This window comes from Pteropus medius, unplaced genomic scaffold (assembly GCF_902729225.1).
Source record: "Pteropus medius unplaced genomic scaffold, Ma_sr-lr_union100, whole genome shotgun sequence".
Classification (NCBI taxonomy): domain Eukaryota; kingdom Metazoa; phylum Chordata; class Mammalia; order Chiroptera; family Pteropodidae; genus Pteropus; species Pteropus medius.
In genome coordinates this window covers 28,639,502-28,661,684 of record NW_024351730.1, presented here as the reverse complement: position 1 = coordinate 28,661,684, position 22,183 = coordinate 28,639,502, and the positions used below count along the sequence as shown (strand labels likewise).

General features: G+C 39.6%; 1 protein-coding gene across 2 annotated transcripts in view; it reads left to right on the top strand.

Annotated features, from left to right (window-relative positions):
* The window catches only part of RASGEF1B (RasGEF domain family member 1B), a 590,398-nt gene that overhangs the window by 354,431 nt on the left and 213,784 nt on the right, over window positions 1-22,183 (top strand). The window contains exon 1 of one of the 2 annotated variants that reach the window (XM_039845560.1): window positions 6,628-6,708. The exons of the other annotated variant lie outside the window; for it this stretch is intronic. Coding sequence (XP_039701494.1) covers window positions 6,688-6,708 — 21 coding nt within the window. The 5' untranslated portion in view covers window positions 6,628-6,687. Of the gene's footprint in view, window positions 1-6,627; window positions 6,709-22,183 lie in introns of those variants that run through there. 2 annotated transcript variants of the gene reach the window in all.

Sequence of the window (22,183 nt, the reverse complement as noted above, 5' to 3'; positions counted from 1 at the left end):
GGCCGTCCATGTGGATTTATGGAATCTCTAGCACCTCTAAAATCCATTGCAACTTCTCAGAGTCTTCTGAAGCCAGATAGCCTAGAATAAATAAATCTCAAGAATTGGTTAATTTCCTTTTAAAGCTTTTACTACTCTGAGGCCAAGACTGGATTTTTTTAATTCTCCAAGTAAAGCGCCTAGCAACATGTCCTTTTATGCTGTAGGCTCCTCTATCTTCTGGGTTCAAGGACAGAATGGAGTTGAGACAGTAATGGGAAGAGGTGATGCTTTTCCCCTTTCACTGGCAGAATAGGCCATGTATCCTTCTCCTTGAACTATGGGAAAGAGGCACATGGCAGAACACTGGAGATGTCCTTTGATGGAGAGACCAGGTTTTGTTTCCTTGATTATAATATGTATTATAATTTATATGATTATATGCATATCAAGATATGTATTTATACTGTAGTATAAATTTTAACTAAAATGAATTTTGGAAATAATGCAAAGTTATGTGCAATACCTAGAGAGAAGCTAGAACGATGAGAAAGACATTGTGAGATTCACAAAGACGCTCCACAGCTCTCTTTCCAGGCCTGCAGTAGGACTGCACTTCCCCACCATCCCCTTGAACTAGGAGTGGCCTTGTGACTATTTTGGCCAGCCAAGTGTGCATGGAGGGGAAACATGTCACTCCTGGGCAGAAGCTTTAAAGCCAGTATGTGTTTCGCAATGCTCGCCTTCCTGTCAGCATGGTAGATGGCTGCTCCATCAGCCCTGGTCCCTGATGGAATCTTTTTGTGGATCCACTATGAACATGTAGACAGAAAAAGAAATTTATTTGAAGCTACTGAATTTTGCAGTTATTTGGATTGGCAACATATTCTGACTGATAAGAAAAGCATCATGTTAAAGCCCCCATGTTGAGGGATAATAGAAATATGATGAAGGAAAATGCTCAGGAAAAAAGAACTTGAAAATAATTTATTTTAACCTTAGGAACTGCTGGCCAACAAATGTAGGAAAGGATTGAAAAGATATTAAATTGCCCAGGCCAAGCCCTATAAAGCTTCTGTTTTTTTTTTTTTTAACTTGTAATATATATAACATAAAATTTGCCATTTTAACCATTTTTATTTGTATCATTTGGTGGCATTAAGTACATTCATGTTGTTGTGCAGCCATCAGCACCATCCATTTCCAGAACTTTTTCATTAACCCAGAGTGAAACTCTGTACTCATTAAATAGTAACTGCTCATTCTCCCTTCCGTAACCCATGACAACCACCATTCCGCTTTTTGTCTCTATGAATTTCACTACTCTAGGTACCTCATGTAAGTAGAATCATACAGTATTTGTCCTTTTGTATCTGGCTTATTTAAAGCTCCCACCCCTTTTTAAAAAAAGATTGCTTTCTAGTTTTTGCTTACAACTCTTATATCTGTCTGGTGATTTCTAAGACAGTCTTTGCTCAAGGAAGAGAGAGGGATGACAAAAATCTGCCCTAATCACTGACTCTGGCAGTGGGTCGAGGTGGCTGCATGCTTTCCAGGCCAGAGGTCAGCAACCTTTCCAAACTGGAATGTTGGGGATCCAAGCCCAGTGCTTCCCCTGGGTCAGGGGTCAGGCATGGTTTCAAACCCTGAGTGAGCAATTTCTGCCTCCTGCTGATACAGGAAAGGCAGATTGCTGTGTCTCCCAAATTGAAGTGAAGAGACAGCTTTGATTTCTTACAATTGTAAAGGTTTAGCCCAGTGACAGCAGGTGGTTGGTTATAGCTTTCAGATGGGGCTGTGACAATGATGACAGGTCCCAATGACATAGGAAACCACTCACTGGACCATCAAAGAAGGAGATCCATTCTTTTTACCTCCATAAAATTAAGCTGTCAGAAGATGTCTGGGGAAGTTATTACCCTTTTTGGTAACTTTTTCCCCCAGAATTACACTTGTTAGACCTATGTGGATAGTCTAAGGTGGACATTGGAGGGGTGAGGGATGGCGATGGGACTGGGGTCAGAGAACTCCAGGTTGGAGAATGCAGAATACACTGCGTTGATGTGGCCCCCGAGCTCCTGTTCAGGGAGGTGGGCCAGCTTTGGAGGACATGGGTGAGCCATCAAGACCACTTCTGAAATCTAGCTTTTGCATGCTTCATTAGAAGGCCATGTGGACAGAGTGGTGAAATCCTGTCTTCTGGTCATACTGAAGTTTTTGTTTGGAAATTAGCAGAATCAGAGTTTTATTTTTATTTTTAAAAGGTAATGGGAAACTTCGGTAATTGCCATAGAGATAATAAAATTGCGCTCTGGTTTATGTATTTGCTTAGTAGGTATCTCTATGTGTCAAGCATTTAATTAGGTGCTGAGGATACAACAGAAGCAGAAGCACAAATGATTTCCCCCTTCATGGGGCTCCTAGTCCAGGGAGCAGACAAATATTATTCAATTAATAAGTCAGTCAATAAGTATTTATTGAACATGTGAGGTGTTCCAGACATTGGGGATATTCCTGGAAGCTAATCAGATACAAATCTTGTAAACAGAATGTCAACTTGTAAATCTAACGAGGGCTAGGAAAGAGAAGTGTTCTGTACCTTGAGAGCCTATTATCTGAGTCTAAGATAGTCAGGGAGAGCTTTTTTGGAGATCTGAGGTACCAAAGAGCTTCCCCAGGCGAAAGGGGACAGAAGTGTATTCCAGGCAGAGGGAAGAGCATGTGCAAGGGCCCTGTGGGAATGCATTTGGTGAGAATGAGGAAGAATGGAGACCATTTGTAGTTAGAGTAGAGAGAGAGGGATTGGTAGACAAGTTAAAGCTGTAGAAGCAGGTGGGAGCCAGTCAGGAAAAGTGTACTCATAAAAGCCAGAACAGTCTGGCTGGTCATTTCCCTTGTCAGAATGTGCACATCCTCTTCTTCTCTTCCTCAGCACAGTGTGGTGGCTGAGAGCATGGATTCTGGAGCCAGACTGCCAGAGTTGGAGCCCTGCTCTCACAAGCTTTGTGACCACATAAGCAAGTTGCTTAACTTCTCCGTGTCTCAGTTTTTTTTATCTGTAAAATGGTGAATATAATAGTACATATCTCATAAATTTGTTAGGAAAATTAAATGAGATTACACACACATACACATACACACACACAGTGTTTAGGATGATATCAGGCACTATTTATAAGTGCCACATAAATAAGACCTTTTATTATTACCCTGTATGGTAGAGAACATCACTCTTTACCAAATAGTTCCTAATCAGTTTATGAATAAGAAATCCACGCTGAATTATATCCAGAACACATAATGTTTGCATCATGAACAGAAAAAAATAAAAAAATAAAACAAACTGTAGGTCTTTTCAGTGTCCATTTAAGGTGTGGAAAAATTCATTTCTCAAGTAAGTCATCTTGGAAAAGTGCTCTTTCAAGGTAAGGGAATTAAAATGCCTTCTGCTTTGCCCAGTGTGTACTTGAGATTTTTGGGTACTGTTTCAGGTGATACTCAGAACTGACCAAGGGCAGCAGTTACCTCAGATCCTCTTATCATTTTATCATTGATGTGACTGAGCAATTTTAGAAAGGCAGAGGCAGAAGTGACCTTAGAGATCGATTAGTCATTTTTTCTGATTTAATTGGTGGTTGGTTTCTACACAAAGTGATCACACGAGAAAACAGAGCTGCCAGCTTAAGACTTCAGTAGACAAGTAAGTAATTTAAATTGAGATGCTTCTGCGTAACTCATCAGTCATCTGAAGCTTCTCTTTTGGAAGGTGGTAATGCATTTTTGCTAAACTTTGGGAAAAAAAAACTATTTCTGAAAAATAAAAATAATAAGCAGCCTTACTTTGTCCCTATAGGTTCGGTAACATTGTGAGTCATCAGACCCTCCGTGTGGATGACACTAGGTTATTAAACAAACTTTTATGGAATGCTCACTATCTATGGGGCCTTGTGATGGATACTTTCACATGATGCCTTGTTTAATCCTCACAGTAATTTCATGGAGACTCAGACAGGTCTTGCGCCCATTGGCCCTTGGGTCCCGTCTAGCCCTTCCTCTGCTCTGCTTTGTATTGCAGGGCACTGACTCCTGCAGCTGCCTTTCCTAGTCTCTCTTGCCCACTGGTTCCTGGTTCTGTTTGGGCATTTGGAGGCAATAGTGGAGATGTAGGATGCGGTGGAGAGAGAAGCCACGTATTTCTTCTCTTTCTCCCCCGCACCCGCCTCCAGCTCCCATGGGACTAGTAAGATATGGTTCAACTTCCACTTGGTGTCTACACTCCTAGACTCCCATAACATTGTGTCCTCCCTCGGTCTCTCTAGTTAATGGATGGTTGCACTTCCTGCTCTCATTCATCTCTGGAATTACCCCACTGTCTGCTGTTAGGCTTACAGTCTCCATAACCTGTGTAACCATTTCCCTGAATTAAATTCCCCCTATTAAAAATATGTGAAGTAATGCCTGTTTTCTTATTTAGGCCCTAACTAATAGAGTTTAGTATAATTATATCTTTTTTTTTTTTTTTTTAAATATATGAGGAAACCAAGGACCATACAGGCTATATATCACAATAGTAAGCTGCCAGCTTACTCAGTATCAATATCATAAATCTACAAATTAAATAAAAGTCCTTGTACTCCTAAACTCACAAACTTTTCTGCTATTATACTATGGTGCCTTCATAACTCTCTAGAAAAAGGAAACTTTATTTATAGGGGTGATCTCTCTTGGATCATTAGTATCATGATGGGTTTTACCACAGTCCTGTTTTAGTTCATTTATGTTGATGGCTCACTGAAGATGAGTTTGAGGATCAATCTTACATCACTCCAGAGACAGAATTATTAGGCCCAGATCAGAAAGTTGCCCTTTTGTGTGTCCACTAAAGCTCGGTTCTTTGCAAAGTCCTCCACAGATCCTTGAAGCCAACAAGTTTTGGTCACTTTTCTAGGCCAGAGGAGGAATTCCCTTTATTTCAGTTCAAATAGAAAATTGAGATCTGTATTCCTCACCTTGAATTTACTCAGAATCAGGATAGGGATACCCTTAAATTATCGTTAAGTCCCACACAAGATCAAAGACTTTGGACTTTACCATAATTTTAGACTTAATTTTTAGATTCTTTTCATAGGAATAAATCATAGGCTAAAATGTTTGTGGTCTGAAAACACTGAAGTCAATTTACTTGTAGAGACTCTTCTTATGAAGAAGTTGGCATTCTAAAAAGGACAGATAAAATGCTAAACCAGCAGTAGAAAAACAGCCTCGGAATTCTCTCTTTCTGTTAAATAGTAAGAATAGATAGATGGGACCAAGTAGTGGAGAGTGTTGAAGTCTAGGGTGTGTGTGTGTGTGTGTGTGTGTGTGTGTGTAGGGGAAGGGGTGCAATGCCAAGCTATCAAAGCAGTGAGTGATTTGACGATGTGTTTAGGAAAATAGGTAAAATTGTGTTGGTTGAACTTAGAAATGGAGAAGAGGGTCTGGATGGAGGGCACTATTATAATATTATTATAGATTATATATATGGCATATAATATATATATAATTATGTTATTATGATAATTAAAAAGAAAAGTAATAAAGTCTTGAACTAAGTGACTGAAATAGAAGCCACAGGTAGATACATGAGATGATGTGGAGATAGAATTGGCAAGATTTGATTATTGATTGGGATGGAGATGAGGGAGGAGAGAAAACTTCAGGATGATTCTGTTTGGAGTCTTCATGACTTTATCTTTTCTTTTTTTCATATAATATCCAACCTGAATAACTTTTCATCCTATTGTGGCCCTTTCATATTACAACTGGAAACTGGTTGATAGTCATTCTTTGATGAGGACGGAGAAGTGTGCTAAGTGGTTTAGCACAGCACTGCATTTCAATAGGAAGCAGAAAGAGAACAACTAAAATATTCTGAAGTCCTCGGTGCTGCTGACCATGGACTGAGACCATGGGGTGTAAAATAAATGGGGCTCCTTCATTTACTCATCTCACAGGGAGTAACTGAGAACCCATAGGGCTTTATGGTATTTTTAGATGTCTAGAACATCCTTAAAAGTAAAAATTTTAGACAGGGTCATGCAAGGTGTGGGGTAATTATGTGCCTCATATTCACTTGGAGGTCAGAAGTCATCCTTGAAGGGATACCTAACATACCCCACCTCTCCACGCAGGCTGTTGCCATGCTGCCTTGAGGGTAGATGATGCCTTTTCTTATCTTTGTGTCCTTGCTTCGGCTGGTCCTCTTACCTTAAGGACCTACCTGCTCATTGCCATGGTCCACATCCTCCCTATGCTTCAGCTCCTGAGTGCCTCCTGCTGCCCTCCTCCCTCCTAAATTATTTGTTTTCCTTTGAACCGTTACAATGTAAATATTTCACATTGTTATGTTCTTCGCAATATATTACATTTTATTACCCTTTGATTTCTCCAATTGTGTTAGTCTTGTCTTTCCAAGTAGATTGCAACCTTCTCGAAGAAGAACTATTTCTTACTCTTTATCATCCTTCGCAACACCTGGTACAGAGTGAATGTTTGTTGATAATTGATTTAATATTAAAAAAATTGCCCTAGTGTTGTCCTAGCCACCTTATCTCCATAGTTAAACCTTATTGTTTTCTTTTTCACTTGTGGGCTGCCACCACACATGTGAACATGCAGTACAAATTCTGAACGTTGAGATATTTCTTCCAGGCAAAAGAGTACTGAGACATGGAACACTCCAGACATGTGGTATGGAGGGAAGGAGGGAGGAAAAAAGAAAAATGTATTTGGGAACACAGCTTGTTCTTTGACCTGGGAGAACATGTTAACTGGAGTTACTGAAAACCAAAGCTGCTCGAACAATTATCAGTCCATCTTCAGACTCTGGTATGTCATAAAGCAGCAATACAGTAGGAAATGACATAAATTTTTGGTGGGACATTTGGATAAAAAGAGTTTTCTGCTTTAAGAACATTAGATTCTGTGTCAGTATGAGAGACCAGCTGGTCATGTTTCATTAGCAATTATGTATTGAGCTAGGAATATTATGTCAACTTATATCTACAAGTTGAAAATTTCACCATAAATGTAGATAAGTGTACATAAATGTATTTTAAGTTCCACTAAAAAATAAGTAAACTGAGATTCAGGGAGTTTAGGTAACTGAACAACAATAAATTGCCTCCTCCCGGAAGCCTTCCGGATGGGGTAAGCACTATTATCTCTCCCATAACAAACTGCAGCTATCTTTATCATAGCCCCTCCATATTATTTTATATGGTAAATATAATAATATAATAATCTATTTTATGTATCTTTTCTATTAGATTGCAGCCTCCTTGAGAATAAAGTTCAGTTTCCATGTCCAGGGTGTTTTTCCCTGTTACATGTACACACTACTATTTTAATGCATGTCATAGACTTTGGGGTTTTAAAATACAGAATGCCCTTCAGTTACTGAGAGTAATTACTAGCTTTATTATGTAGTCAAGGTTACACCATATGTCCTTCTTCTCTGAAGAAGGGAGTTTTTTTTTTTTTACGAGCCCCCCAGCCCCACCCCTCACTTTATTTCAGTGGCCAGAGAGACTCTGTTTCTGGAAGTTAATGTCAAAAAAGGGTAGCTGATAGTTTTAATTGCTCCCTGGCAGAAAGGTTGCTACGGACACTAGAGAACATTCATGGTTAATTTTGTAGAACCATGGCTAATGGGACAAATCACTTGGCCTTGGAGACTCCTCCAGCTGAAAGAGCATAAAGAGATGTAGAGGAGGAGGCAGGCCATGAGCTCTGCCCTGGGCTCATGGCAAGGAGAAAGCAGGCAGATGTGACTCATTGGATTAGCTGTGGGTGGCATTGGACTCAACTGTCACAGCTGGGCTGACATCAGCAGCACGATTGACATCAGTGCAAAGGCAGTGGCAGTCACCCAGCGGTGTGTGGTGGGGACAACTAGGGTTTGAATCCTGCAGAAAATCTGTTGGAGGATACCAGACAGCAGCAGTGAGCCCTCTCTTACTGTCCAAAGTCTCTTTAGGCTCAGCTTGGAGAGCTTATCTAGGAGGTGCTGTGACTTGGCTTAGATCACACAGAACATTAGAAGCCAGGCGGGGGCTAGCAATTGGAAGGTCAGACTCCCAGGCTAGTGCTCTCTCCATAGATCACACAGAAAAGGGGACATTAGCAGATATTTCAGAAGTTGTAAAATCCAGTTAGGGAAAACCTGATTCTTAGGCAGTTTGCCTCTTCAAAGCACAAAAGGTCTTTCGGGTGTTCAGTGACTACAGTGATTTGACACAGTAGCGTGTCATTATTTCCTGGAGGTGATTCTTACAGATTGAGCTGGAGAAATACCGCAGTCATGCAGCCATCATGCATGTGCTGATCTTGATTGATGGATACGAAGCGACAACAGTGATGCATGTGAGAAGGAGATTCCATTGGAGATCCCTTCCTGTGCAGGCAACTCTGTGCCTTTCAAAGAGGAAGCAGTAGGGCATCATTAAAACTATAGTAATCTTTAAAATAATTATTAAAGATAGTAAATAGCTTGAATTTGTTAAACCCTTCACTTATTTAAAATGCTTTGAGGAATCCTGTCTCACACGATCTTCACACCTACTTCTGCATAACTTAGCAGGTAGTAGTAAGTAGTCTCATCCCTTTTGTAGAAGACGATCTGAAACCAGAGAGGTTTGGTGATTTGCCCAAGATCACGCAGTCATTACAGTCAGAACCAGGATGTGAATTTTGGTTCTTTATCAAGTGATTTTGTGGAGTCAAGTTCACAATACCCTTTCTGAAATTCCGAAATCCAAACGAGAAAATCATAAGTCTATCTTTCCTTTCCTAACTCATTTAGCGCCAAAATGTTACCTGGCCTGAACTACTTTGGCAACAAAACTCATTTTGAGACGATATGAAGCTCTTTATTGTTCTTTTTAGGGAGAATATCCATATATTTTTACTACAGAAATTTTAATGTGTTCAATTACTGCTGGAAATTGGTATATTATATTTGTTGTCTGAGCCATGTTGTCTCCATAAAGCCCAATAAAAGTTCTGATTTCAAGAGTATATCTCTGAACAGAAGAATTTTGGATAATAGTATCCCTGAAGTAGACTGCCTCTGCCATCTAAAAGAGTCAGGAAATGAAGTGTTTACATTAACCAGATATTCTGGTTAATTATTACTAGAGGTGCTGTACATGCAGGACTAATGTTGAACAAATTGGACTGTAACAAAATACACTTAATATCGACTCAGCAGTCGTGAGTGAGGGTTACATAAGATAATTCCGGTAATCATTTGGCAGAATGTCTGGTTCATAGGATACATTGCATAACTAGAGTGTTGTCTATTACCTTTCTTAATACACTTTGTATCCCCACATTCCAGAGGAAACAGTGACAGGAAGAAAGGTTAAGTAACTCGCTCAGGGTCACATGGCTAGGCTAGTAAGTAGCACCGCCTGGACTGGGCACCCAAACTGTCTCTTCCACTCAAGGCATATGCAAAACCAGTAGGGTAGAGATCATTCTTGGATCTTCCAGGGGTCTTTAGAAATCCTTCCAGATCATCATTATGAGAATTAATTACTGAATCATTGGACTGTAGCGTGTGGATGTGCTGTTTAATAGCCCGCTGGTTAAGCCAGGTTTTTTTGGCTGGAGAGAATGGGTGGGGGAGGGACGGGAGGAAGAGAATGACTATGGACTGGCAAACCTCTACTCCAGAGAATTATTACGAGTACAGTAAATCCCTTGGATGCATCGGATGAAGCCTTTCTGAGAATTAGAGCAAGGAAAAGGCACTCCTAGGACTATCTCCCAAATTCTGTGGATCAGGCCAATGAAACCTATGGTTTGGGGGAAAAATAATCATGCCTATTGTTGTGTATAAATAATAAGACTTCGTTCCATTCCCATCCTCCTCCCAGCTCCCCTCACAATGGCTTTTTTTGCCTTTTTGATTTCCTTACTTTGAATCTAGGACTTTTCATTTTCAAACCACGCTTTGGAGGTGAGTATCTGTTGGAGCCTGGGGAAGATGAGTGGGCTGAGGGAGAACAGAAGCCTGCAGTGCAAAGACACAGGAGATGAGAGGAGAGCAGTGCTTGCTTCAAAATTTGATTCTAATCCCACACGCAGCTCCTTTCCTGTCACAAGTCACGTCCCAGATGGTGAGAGAAGAGTTCCAGCGCCTCATGCTTGTGGTCTCTCAGGACAGGCTGGCAAGAAAGTGAGCCCCTGGGCAGCTAAGCTTCAGATTAAGAGGACCTCAGTACCATTGTGTTGGCAGCTGCTCCCACTCACCCGTGTGCCGTGCGGCATCAGCACGTCTGGCCTTATTTGCTATTCGAGACGCGGCGCTTGAAAGGTGCCCCTCCCCCCGCCTCCTTGACATTTGTCCAGAGATTAATTGGGCTAATCCCCTTCTTGGAAGAATGGTTTGGAGAGTATGTATTCTGGGAGGGAGAGGAGGCAGGCGAGGCTGAAGAGGCAAGCGTTAATGAAGGCGCCAGGGCTCGCCGGAGCCTTTGAAGGAAGAAAAGAGCAAATTTCTCTGCTGTTCCTGGACAAAGCTGACAGGTGGGCAGGGAGACTGTGGCTCTTCTGTTCTGCCAGAAGGTCTGTGCACACCAGCAGTAACGACTTTTGACAGCACCAGCTGTCACTCAGGGAAGAAGCACTCTCAGCACACCTTGGCCTGCCATTCTCGTCTCTTGTACTGAGAGCAGAAGGTGAGAGCACCAAGAAAGGCCATCCCGACTGTGGAAAACACACAGTGCTTGGGTACTTGTCTGGGATACTTACCAAAGTACTTTTAAAGTTTGTTTTGAATCAGACATTCAAAATACATACTATTTATTGTTTGAGAGTTTTGGTCGGGGGAAGGTAAGTGACCATAGGCAGTGAGTGTTTTCTTGTACTGTATGAGGCTGTCTTGATTTGGGAGGAGACACAAAGCTTCGCTTCATTGTCTAATCAAAATAGCTAGCATTTATTGGAGCTTATTATGTGTCAAGGCATTGTTTTAAATATTTTATATGCATTTTATTCTTCATAAGGATTCATATGAAGTAGGTGCCAATATTGTCTCCATTTCATAGCATTAGTAACCTGCCCAGAATCATTTGTAAATGGCGGCATGAAGATTCAAACTCCTCCAGTTCAGATCATGGCCCCGCACTCTTAGCCACTGCACTAGGCTGCATTGCTAACAGAGAAAAGAAAATAAGCATTTTGCCTGGGCCAGTCCCAGGTTAAAACATGACTTCAGTGAGACCAAACAGTTATTTGAGGATAATGCATCTCGGGAGAACTGAGGACCAAGAACCATGGACATACTTTGAGGTCTCTGGGAACCTCTGAGAGCTGTGTGCCTAACTGTACTATAGGTGGAAAATTTCCTCCAGCTAACAGGATTCTAACTGTGTGCTGCGTCTCTTTGTAAATTACTGCAGACACTGACATAACGAATATGAAAGGACTGATGGATAATCAAATAAACTTACAGGAAGAGAATTCTTAAAGTGGGATTTATATTGATGCCCATTATAAAAACTGTTAATAATGAGAAATTTTAAAGTGTCATTGCAAGGTGAAAGGAAATTTGCAAGGGTACGAATATCTGTTCATCTTTTACCAGAGGTAAGATAACTATGTCACAGAATTTGCTTTGAGAAAACTGAAATGACAGATGATAATGTCAGAACAATGGTTAGAGAGTTTGGGTCATATCTTTGTGATTTTCGAGCAGAACAAGCAGTCTTGGACTTAGGAGCATCTAACTTAAATTGGTTTATCTCTTCTATGTAACCACTGTCCACCCTGCAGGAAGCACAACTGGCTTCTCTTCTTCCAGCCATGTCTTTTTCTGTTGTGAGGATTGCTTTCCTGAACCTCTAACTAGTACAGATTCTCAGGTGGGGTAAGAAAGAGAAAGGAGAGAAGATGTAGAGTCAACTCACCTTGTGTTTGATCTTCGAAACCAACCTAAGAGGAAATACTGTCTTCATTTTATCATGAGGACACTAAAGGCTGAAGCAGTTACTAATCTAAGACCACGCGATGCGTAAGTTGACAAGCTGGATTTGTACACGGGCTGTGACATCCAGAGCAGTGGTTTCCACATGGTGTTCACTCCTACTCGTCATCGCGTCTCCAGCACCATGTGGTAAAGATGATGGAGGAAGGGAAGAGAAAACTTCGTTCCAAACCACCTTGGTGTCAGTCCCCTTCTTTCCTTTGCTTTGCTGCCAGGCTGTTTTGCCACACCCAGAGTTGTCTCCTTGCTGTAGAAGAGGCAGGGGTGAAAGGGGATGAAGGTGGAGGTCCTTGCTTTGTAATTCCCATTTTGCACCTTTCTCCCAGTCCAACCACAAGCCCCCTCTCACTTCCTAACTCTGCTCTCATCCTACACAGATCCTCACTGCTCACTAAGACCAGAAAGCAGCTATACTGCTCTGATTCCTTAAGATAGAAAATGACTTTGATAATCTTCATTGAACTCCTTGGCCTGACACATCTGGGGGGCAGGTAAAATCTTCTTGTGGAGTTAGGAAGTTGTTTTTCAATATTCATCACCAGTACAAGGTTACAGTTAAAAGTTCACTATACCTAGAAAAACCTTGATGTCCGAAGAGAACCTGTTCTGAACCAGACTTCCAAGTAAATGATTGAAACGGGCTCTTTTTACAAGTTGGGGATCGCTAGCAAAATCTTTTGCTCCTCTAGAGTCTTCGGTTTCTGAGAAAATGTGCAGTGGTTTTCAAGTTGTACTACTTTCTGCACGAAGATCAATATATTATACAAGGTAATGTTGCCTATATCCATCTGACTTTATTTCAACATGGCGTGATTTAATAGGTGACAGGGTCAAAGGCAGCTTTTCCTTCTTGGTGCTGCTGTGGTGCCTTGAGCACACACACCGCGCTGAATTTCTCATACCATCGTTATTTATTCACTTGCTTTTGCCTCACATCATATATGAACTCCTTGGTTGCACAAACCATGTTTTAACTTAATTTGAATCTTAGCATAATGTCCTTCTGCTCTTGCCTTGTCCAATCCATTTTTCATACAGTGGCCAAAGAAAACTTGTGAAAACATAAATCAGATTGTGTTGTTGTTGTTGTTGTCGTTGTTATTTTGCTTAAAACCCTTCAGAGTCTTCCCACTGCTGTAAAATACAATGTGCGTGCCTGATTGGGGCTCACCACCCCTCCAGGGTCTGGCTCTTTTCTCCTCTCCAGCCCTGCTCCAGGACTGCTGGCCTTTGCTCAGTGCTCTGCTAACTTGGGGCTGGGGACCTTGCTCTTCTCTCTGCCTGGAATGCCCTCCCCCTGGCTTTTGCAGGGTTGGCTTCTTCTCATGCCGCAAGTCTTAAATGCTTAAATGTCACCTTAATGTCAGAGAGACCTTTTCCTGAACACTTCATCTGAAGTGAATCTTTCTCGTTGCTTTCTATCTGTGCACTCTGTTTAATTTCTTTATGGCATGTATCACAATCAGCCATTACTTTGTTTATTGACTTGTTTTGGGTTCTCTCTTTTATTAGAATGCAGGCATCCTGAGGACAGAATCCTCATCTGTTAACAGATATATCTTCAGTGCTAAGAATAGTGCTTGGCTTGGAGCAGTGCTCCATATGGATGTGTTCAAAAAGCAAATGCATGAATGAACAATCACAGAGATTTTCTTACAATCATTACCCAGTAGGATTTATGTATAAAGATTTTTCCAATGGTTTATACCTTTTCTATTTATCCATATCCAAAGCAATACAGTTCTCTTTTTCAGATCTTGTTTTAGCATCGTGAGAAGCCAGAGGGTGAGGCTCACCAACTCTACAAGTATTTAGGGTGACTTATATGTTGGCTTAACTTGACAATCCCCAAATTTACCTTAAAACAAAGGAGTGGTATGATCAGATCCCAAAGACCAAGGTGTCCCTAGTACCTCTCCTGCTTCTCAATTTATGCAATAAGGCCCTGGGGGCATGTGGAAAATAACTCCTCCAAACATTCATGTTACTTACATAGGTCATTTGAAATACATTTTTTTAGACAAAGATGCTATTTTCCTTAAAATTTTTTATTTGTTTATATTTACAAAAGCTTACTAAAATTTCCAGTGTGATTAAATTCCTGTAGCACTGTTAACGATAACTAATGTGGACGCAAACTATAAAATGACAGGGATTGTTCTAATAATATTCAGGAAACAATTATTTTATCCCTGTTATTATCAGCTATTTTGAGATTGAAAAATAATTTCCTGAATTGTGGCCTAAGGTGATAATCTCCTAAATACAGTCTCCTCTCTCAGTGAAAGTGTTGGAGTCCTTGTTTTGTTTCTTGCCTTTGAATCATTTATGAATTTAAAGCCACCCCACTGAGCACTGACTCATCTCTGCCAGGTGCATTGGGCCTCAATGGGTTGGAAGTGAAATGTGGGTCTCAAGCAGGGGAAGAGATGAAAACCACATTCACAGTTTATATGCTCACAGATGTTCACATAATAGAAGGCGAAATTTAAGAAGTAGTTTCTTTCTCTTTGTATTTGACAAGAGACAAAGAAAAACAGTTGTGTGGGGGTTGGGAAGGCAAGGGGCAATGCAACACTGAGAAGAATTGGGAATACCCATGTTCATCAGCCCTGGCAGGAAGATAAAATTCATTGACAAGAGTATCGATTTTCATTCCCAAGAACACAGACTAGGGCATTTGGCTCTTGATGAATCATCAGCAAGTGACTTTTACATAAGGAAGGAACTAGGTCTTGATCCTGGATGAGGCCTCGAAGACCTGACCATTGATTTCTCTGCCCTCCTAATACCCTGAAGAGCTATGAGGGAATTATATGTAGTGTCAGGGTCATGTCAGGGTCCTCGTCCTTTGTGATGCTGCTAAAATGTTGGCCACAGGATCCCCCTCCGCCTGCGTCAGCACAGTCAGTTTTGGTCTGTGTTTACTGCAGTGACTTGTCACCTTGTGATACTGAGTTTTCTGTTCTCTCATGTGAAAAAAGGTGGAACATCGTGAATGAAAGAGACTTGCTGTGACTTTCAGGCTCGGACTTTCCAGGCTAGAAGTTTAGAAGCTGCTGTGTTTAGAAGCTCCTTCTATGTGCAGTACTCCTTTAATCATGGTCAATGACTAAATGAATAATTACTTCTGAATTATGATTTTTTTTTTTTGTCTGAACAGCTAGATTTCTTTTAGGTTTGGTTAAGTGAGTTAATCTTTAGAATGCTTTTCCAATATATTATGATTCTTCTAAAACATATTTATGATATCATATTTTAAATCTGTGTTACCCTGAGTTCTCAGATTGGGAAGTATCTCTCCTTTCTCTAGCAATCTGTGCTTATCCCTATTGAAACGGCAGATAGGATCCTGCTAGATTTTCTAGATCAATAGACATTATTCTATTGATATTGTGAAATATCTTATGTTTACCAGTGAAACTTGAACATATATATGTAACTGACATCATATTCCCTGCTTTCTCTAAAACGTTTACTTTATGAATAGTAATAATGACAATACTCATTAGTCAGGGCAGGCTAACTACTGTATGAAACAACTTCCATATTTCAGTGACTTGACACAATGAAATTTATTTTTTATTCAGATGAGATGGGTGGAGAGATGCTCTATTCAGCCCTTTAGAGACTCAGTTTCCTTCCATCTTATGGCTCCAACTTTGTCTAGAGCCTGATGTCTTGTCTATTCAGCTGGTGATGGGAAAAAGTGAGATGTTTGTGAGTCAGACTTGGAGGAGTCCACATTATATCTGCTTAATTTTATTGACTAGAATTAGGCCAAACAACCACACCCTAGTGCGAGGGAGGTTAAAAATATAGTCTAGGCTCGATGGCCAGGTTAAAAGGCAGAACGCAGATATTGGTAAATACTAGCAGTCTTTGCCATATCAAAAAACGAAAAAGGAAAAAAAAACACAAAACTTTTAAAAGAACAAAAACCTGTTCATTGTTAAATATGTTTAAAAAAATACATACATTTTTTAAAAAGATGACATCAAACTACTGTCCATTCTATAACTTCACTAATAGCTACATATGCCATTGGAGCAGTAATTACAAGATCAGATTGTACAGCGCAAACATTTGCTGAATGACCAAATGCTTGTGAGCACACTCATTGACTTTATCTCCAGCAGCATCTTCATTCAGCGCTGACTCAAGATCACCCAGAGTAGAAGCAGTAGCTGGTATAGATGTAGGAGAGTGTTTGATTCCTTCTTGATGGTGTTCTGACTTCTGCTTCTGATGGAAATCAGTTTAGCACATAGCTATTTTGTTGACTGGCTCATAACATTGAATAAACTTTATTATATAAACAGTAGTTGGCCATAGATTAATTTAGGATTTTCTTCTTACTTTTCTATTTGTTAAAAGGTTAATTATAGATTAATTATAGTTAATTATAGATTTACTTAGCCAATTAAGAAAATTCATCCTAATAATCAGCTCATGACTACCAAGATCTCAGGACATTAGGATGTTCTGTATTACTCTACCTTTGACTGGAGCTGAACTATTGGGGTACCTGGGTCACTGGATCGTAAGACATCTACTGTATAGTAAAGTGACATGTATTATGTCTTTTTGGTCCACTAGACTTTCTCATCCATTAGCTCCTGAGCCCTGGGACTTGTTTTTATTCATATTGTGCCCCTGGCTCCTGGCTCGTTATTTAATACATGATAGGCCTTCAATAAATGTTCTGCAGAGGCTCTCAAAGTGTGGCCCCTTGAGAAGCAGGAACATCAGCATTACATGGAACCTTTAGAAATGGAAATTCTTGGGCAGACCATAAACCTGCTTGGGGTGGAACCCTGCAACAAGCCCTCCGGGGTTCAGATACACACTAAAGTCTGAGAATCACTCCTTTACTAAACTCAAATGGACAGATCTTAATAATTATGCATATATATTTACAATATCGGGCACTTTATTGTTGTTCACTGTTCTCAGTTGTGTTTAATCTATCCTTAGTTTTAGTTCAAGTTTAAATGGAATACATTGAGAACCTTTTCTAGAATTGTGCATTTCTGGGATTTATATTCTTTAGTTTCACCAGATGTCCCATAAAATCCCAGATAATACCTTGCTTTTGGCCTAGTGATGCTGACTTTAGTCTTTTTGCCTCCAGGTCTATGAGAGAATAAATTTCTGTTGTTTATGTCACCAAGTTTGTGGTAATTTGTTATAACAGCCACAGGAAACCAATACAAGCAGCATGTTCTGAATGTTTTGTTTTTGTACCTATTGGTAAAATATTTTGAGCCTATCATCCAAAATATATTTACTCATAAAAATTTACACATAATATGTGCATTATATTATATATATCATATACATTATAAGACACACAACATGAGAATTAAAAATGTTGCACCAAGGAGGGAAATAAATAATACCTTATAGGTAATTTTATCTTACCAATGGTATAAAGATCTTTTATTCCAATTTAGAATAATTACATCTTACTGAAAACAAGGTGACTGAATATGCTTCATTAGTTTGAAAAACTTTGTTGGACACTTTGTTAAAGATCTTTGTTAGCACTTTGTTAAAGATCCAAGTCAAAGTTCAGTTTATTTAGATATTTATTAAAATAAATGGTTATTGCAGCTGAAAAAATACCTCATAAAGATATGCAGATTCAAAAGGAAGAAGTACATTTTTGACTGTGCTTACTAAATCAGGACATTCTTTCCAATCCCATTTACTAATTATGTAGATAATATTTTTTTATTTTATTCACCTAATACATTTTCACCTTAACCTTGTCAAGCAGTTGCTCTTTTAAACTAATCAGATGATGTCAAGTCCCTAAATTTTTGACAAACAAGTTCGAACTCCACTGAATACCTGTATTTGGTTGACTTAAAGATAGGTGGAAGTCTTTAAAGAGAGCAGGTAAAAGACTATTTTAAGTGAGACAAAGTGTTTTCAGGCAACAAGATCATATAATTATGGAAATATTTCTAGACATCTGTTTTCAAATGTTCTCTTTTTTAAAAAAGCAATTTTAAAAATTAATTGTTAAAACACTCCTTTACCATGGAGGGGCAGATTTAAAAGAAAAAAAAAGAATTAAGTCTTTAGAAAATTAATTAGTGAATTTATTGTTTTTAAAAATATATCTTCCAGCTATCTACTAGAGTTAGCAATTTCTTATATTACAGAAAACATCAGAAAATTTGAACAATTGTATTTTTTTTAAAAGAAGGATATGAAACTCATCTTTAAGTTTGACAATTCTTCAATACTGCTATGAGATAGCCAGTGAACCTCTGGGGAATATAGGAGTTTCGTAGATACTTCCATCTCCTTATAAAATACTGTACACAATTAATAAACAGTAATTGACTGTGTGTTGGAGCAGGGGAGTACTCTGAGTATTTTAAATAAATTTTTCAGGCCAAGAAAGATATATGTAAGAAGAGAAGAATAGAGTTCTTCCTTTCCCAGAGAAAACTCAGCGATCTTTAAGAAAAGCCATTTTTCTTCCATAATCTTTAGGTTCTTTCAAACTCTTAGGCATTTCTAAACCGGAGCCTGAATCTTCTCTCTGTTGCTAATGATCAATCTTCAAGGGGCAGGTGGCCCCTCGTTTATCGCAGGCTGGGGCGGGAATATCAATTACCTATTAAGGAGAAAGAACTCAAGGCCCAGAGGAGACACTCAATCCACCAAAGGTCACCTGAGTCAATGACAGTTTAGGACCTAGGACATTAACTGGAGTTTTATTCACTTGAACACCCAATTTTCCAGGGCAGAAAGTAAACTGGTCCCCCTTCAAAGATGAATACTTTTTCTGTGGCATCTGACACTCCATTTTTCTTAATTACCCAGTTGTGGTGCTCAAGAAGGTATGAGTGTGTCTTTGTGGGACTGAGAGAGAAAAGTCAGACTGCTCAAATGTGAAACATTGTGTGAACTGAAAGGGACACATTATGATCAACAATCTGTCAGAAGAAATAACAATGAAAAATTTCGTTCAAAGAAAACTAATTTCTTTATTGAAAGGAATCAGTGTCCCAATACTGTGCTAGGCTGTATGTGAACCAGACTGGGACTTAACCTATACTTTCCACAGGAGCATGAACCACACCCCCTTGACATGTAGAGTACAGAAGTCCTGGTCCCTTAAAAGGGCAGTGCCAAGCACATAGAAAATATTCAGTAAATATTTGCTAGGTAGATAGATGCTCTGGCTGCTCTCCTCAACTTCCCTACTAGAACCTACCACACCCTCCTCTATCTGCCTGGTTGGGATATTGAAACACAGGGGCCGCGGTATGACCTATTTTGTTAAATGGTAGGTACCATTTTTATCCTCCTTTTACAGGTAGGTGTGTGAATGGCTAGTGTATTGAAAGTTTAGAAACCAGAATGCCTCTGGTGTCACCTTTGCCCAATAGCCCAGACTTGCTCTATTGTCAGTTAACAGTGAATTGGCCTGCACCTACAGAATAGTGGGTGTCCAACGAGTCATCCAACCAGTATTTTTTGAAAATGGACTGTGGCCAAGCACTAGGCTATACTGGGAGGTACAAAGATAAATGATATAGACTCTGCTCTCAATTAGTTAGGCAGTTACATGGCAGCCCCTAGAAGACTGGGGGTGTGAGAAGAAGGCAGTCTGCTAGGACAGGGCTGCCCAAGATATTTGGACTTGAAAGAAGGCTGTGCTCTTGGCATATTTTGTGGGTCCCTGGGATATAGTTTAAGAGAGATGTCAAAATTGAATTTTAATCATATGCAGATAAAAGAGAAAGATGACGCTTCTCTGGCTCATTCTTATCCCCTACCCTTCATTCCCCAAGCATAAGCCTGGGCTACACTCAGTTTTCCTATCCAAGGAAAGATCACTGTGGCAGCAATGTGAGAATGGCTAAGAAAGTGCAGTTGAAGTTGAAAAAAGCAAGGCTAATTTGGAGGCTATGGCAGTGAGTTAGATAGAAGACTGCATATAGAGATTTAATTAATAATAACTAATGTTTATTGAATGTTCACCATTCGTCAGGCACTATTCTCAGCACTCTACATTCATTGTTTCATTGCTTCTTTACAACAAATGTGGTTGATATTATTATTAGTAGTAGTCGTATCATGTTTTTCAAATGAAGAAACCGAGACATGGAGTTGTTAAGTTACTTGTTCAAGGACAGACAGCTATTAAGTAATAGAGGCAGGTTTTGAACTCTTAACCACCCCTCTGTGATGCACTATACTTGATAGATTGGATGTGAGAAGTGCAGTAAAGGGGGGGCCCAAGGTTGACACCCCGGTTTTTGGTTTAGAAACCATTCCCCATAGTATTTACTATGATGAGAAGTACCAGAGGAAGAGCAGATTTGGGAGGCCAGGGAAGAGTGTGGCTTGGGACAGTTTGAGACTGAGGCATCTTTGGGACGTGCAGGTGGAGATGTTGCTTTAGGCAATGGCATATGGTTCTGCCAATTCAGCAGAGAAATCTGAGCCTGGAAGAATTTGAGCTGTATCTAAACAAATGAAAACAAAGATTGAGGGGATCGTTTTATGAACTATTTAGATGTCTAACCATCTAAATACTGTATACTTGAAACTAATTTAAATAAATAAATTTAAAAAATAATAAAATAAAATAAAAAAAGAAACAAACAAAAAAATACACATAGTAGGAAACCAAACATTTTAAATAATACTTGAAAATTTGACCTGATGTTTTGAGCAGCTGATACCAGAGTCACTAGATATTCCAATCCCTAGGATATATATAAAATAAGCCTTCATACATAAAATTGATTTCTATGGCTCTTCTCATTTGGAGGCCAGTCTTCGAGTGATTATATAGTAGCAGTGATAATTTGCAATTATGCACCCATAGTCTTTCACTCAGCATTTGTGACACCATTGACTGGTATCACTGGTTTAGTTTGTGTCCACAGAACTAATTGACACATAAGGACATCAGATGCACAGAATTGGTACCGTATACCCACCTAAGATAGCAATACTGAGAGAAGGGAGATGCTGCCGACATTTTTATGAGTCTGTAAAAATAATGTTTCAGGGATTATGTATTCAATAAATCTACTTGCCAAACTGATAGGACATTCTATATTGTGGAGAAGATAAATTAGCCTAATACCTGTGCAGTTCTTTGTTGTCTGTTCAACAAAAAGGGGCTGCCCACATACAGCTGTTGCCCACAGGAAACTACTTCTCAATCTTTAATGGGAGATGTCCTTCCAGGGCAACCAGTACACCCTCTCCAACCCCAAATCAAAACGGGCCCCTGTTTTCTATCCTTTGTCGAATGCCTGTCAGGGAATTGGTTTTCACGGAGATCTTAGGTGATGAGTGGTTTAAACCAAAGGTCTTCGGCATTAGGTTAGTGATGGCTTCCTGTGGCAGAATAGCATTTGCCATAAACTTACAAAGTTCTTTCTCTTTGTCTTTCTGTGGGGTGGGGTGGTGGATGATGCTGTTCCACGTGAGAACTCGGAGCCCACGAGGGCCTTACTTGTTAGAAAATTACGAAGAAAAGGAAAAATGACGATCGATACATTAAGCAGTGTAAAGTCACTCTGAAGAAAAGCTGGGTTTGCAGATTTCTGAATAAGCAGAATGATAGGTGTCTGTGACATGCCTCTAATTTTCTCTTTTTAATAAGAATCGCCTAAAGGACCATTCCTTCTATTCTCTGTGTAGCCAGGATAGCTGTTGCTAAGGGAGTCACCTCTGAGAGAAACCAATGTTGCCTTGAAAGGGGCTTAGCATTAGTTTCCCTTCTCTCTTTATATTTTTAAAACTATCTTCCCTTATCAATAGAAAAAATTTGAGTAAAGACTGTCAATATATGTATATATTCTTAAACTGTGTGTGTACTGCTGCCTGTTCTATTATGAGCATTATAAAATTCTATTCCTCGCCCACTCAAGCATATTGGAATGTACATGAGAATGGCATTATTATTTCTGTTATTATTAGTCAAAAGGAAAACTGTTGTAATGCAAGATGTCCCTATATATCTCAGTATCGTAAACTGAGAAAGCCTGGATTGGAGAGAGAAAAGATTGGAAGAGATTTCTGCTAGAGTCCAGCAGAGATGTGATTATGGATGTCAGCACATTTTCCCATTCAACAGTTATGCATTGAACACTTACTTTGTGCTTTTTAACAAAGCAAGTTTCCAAT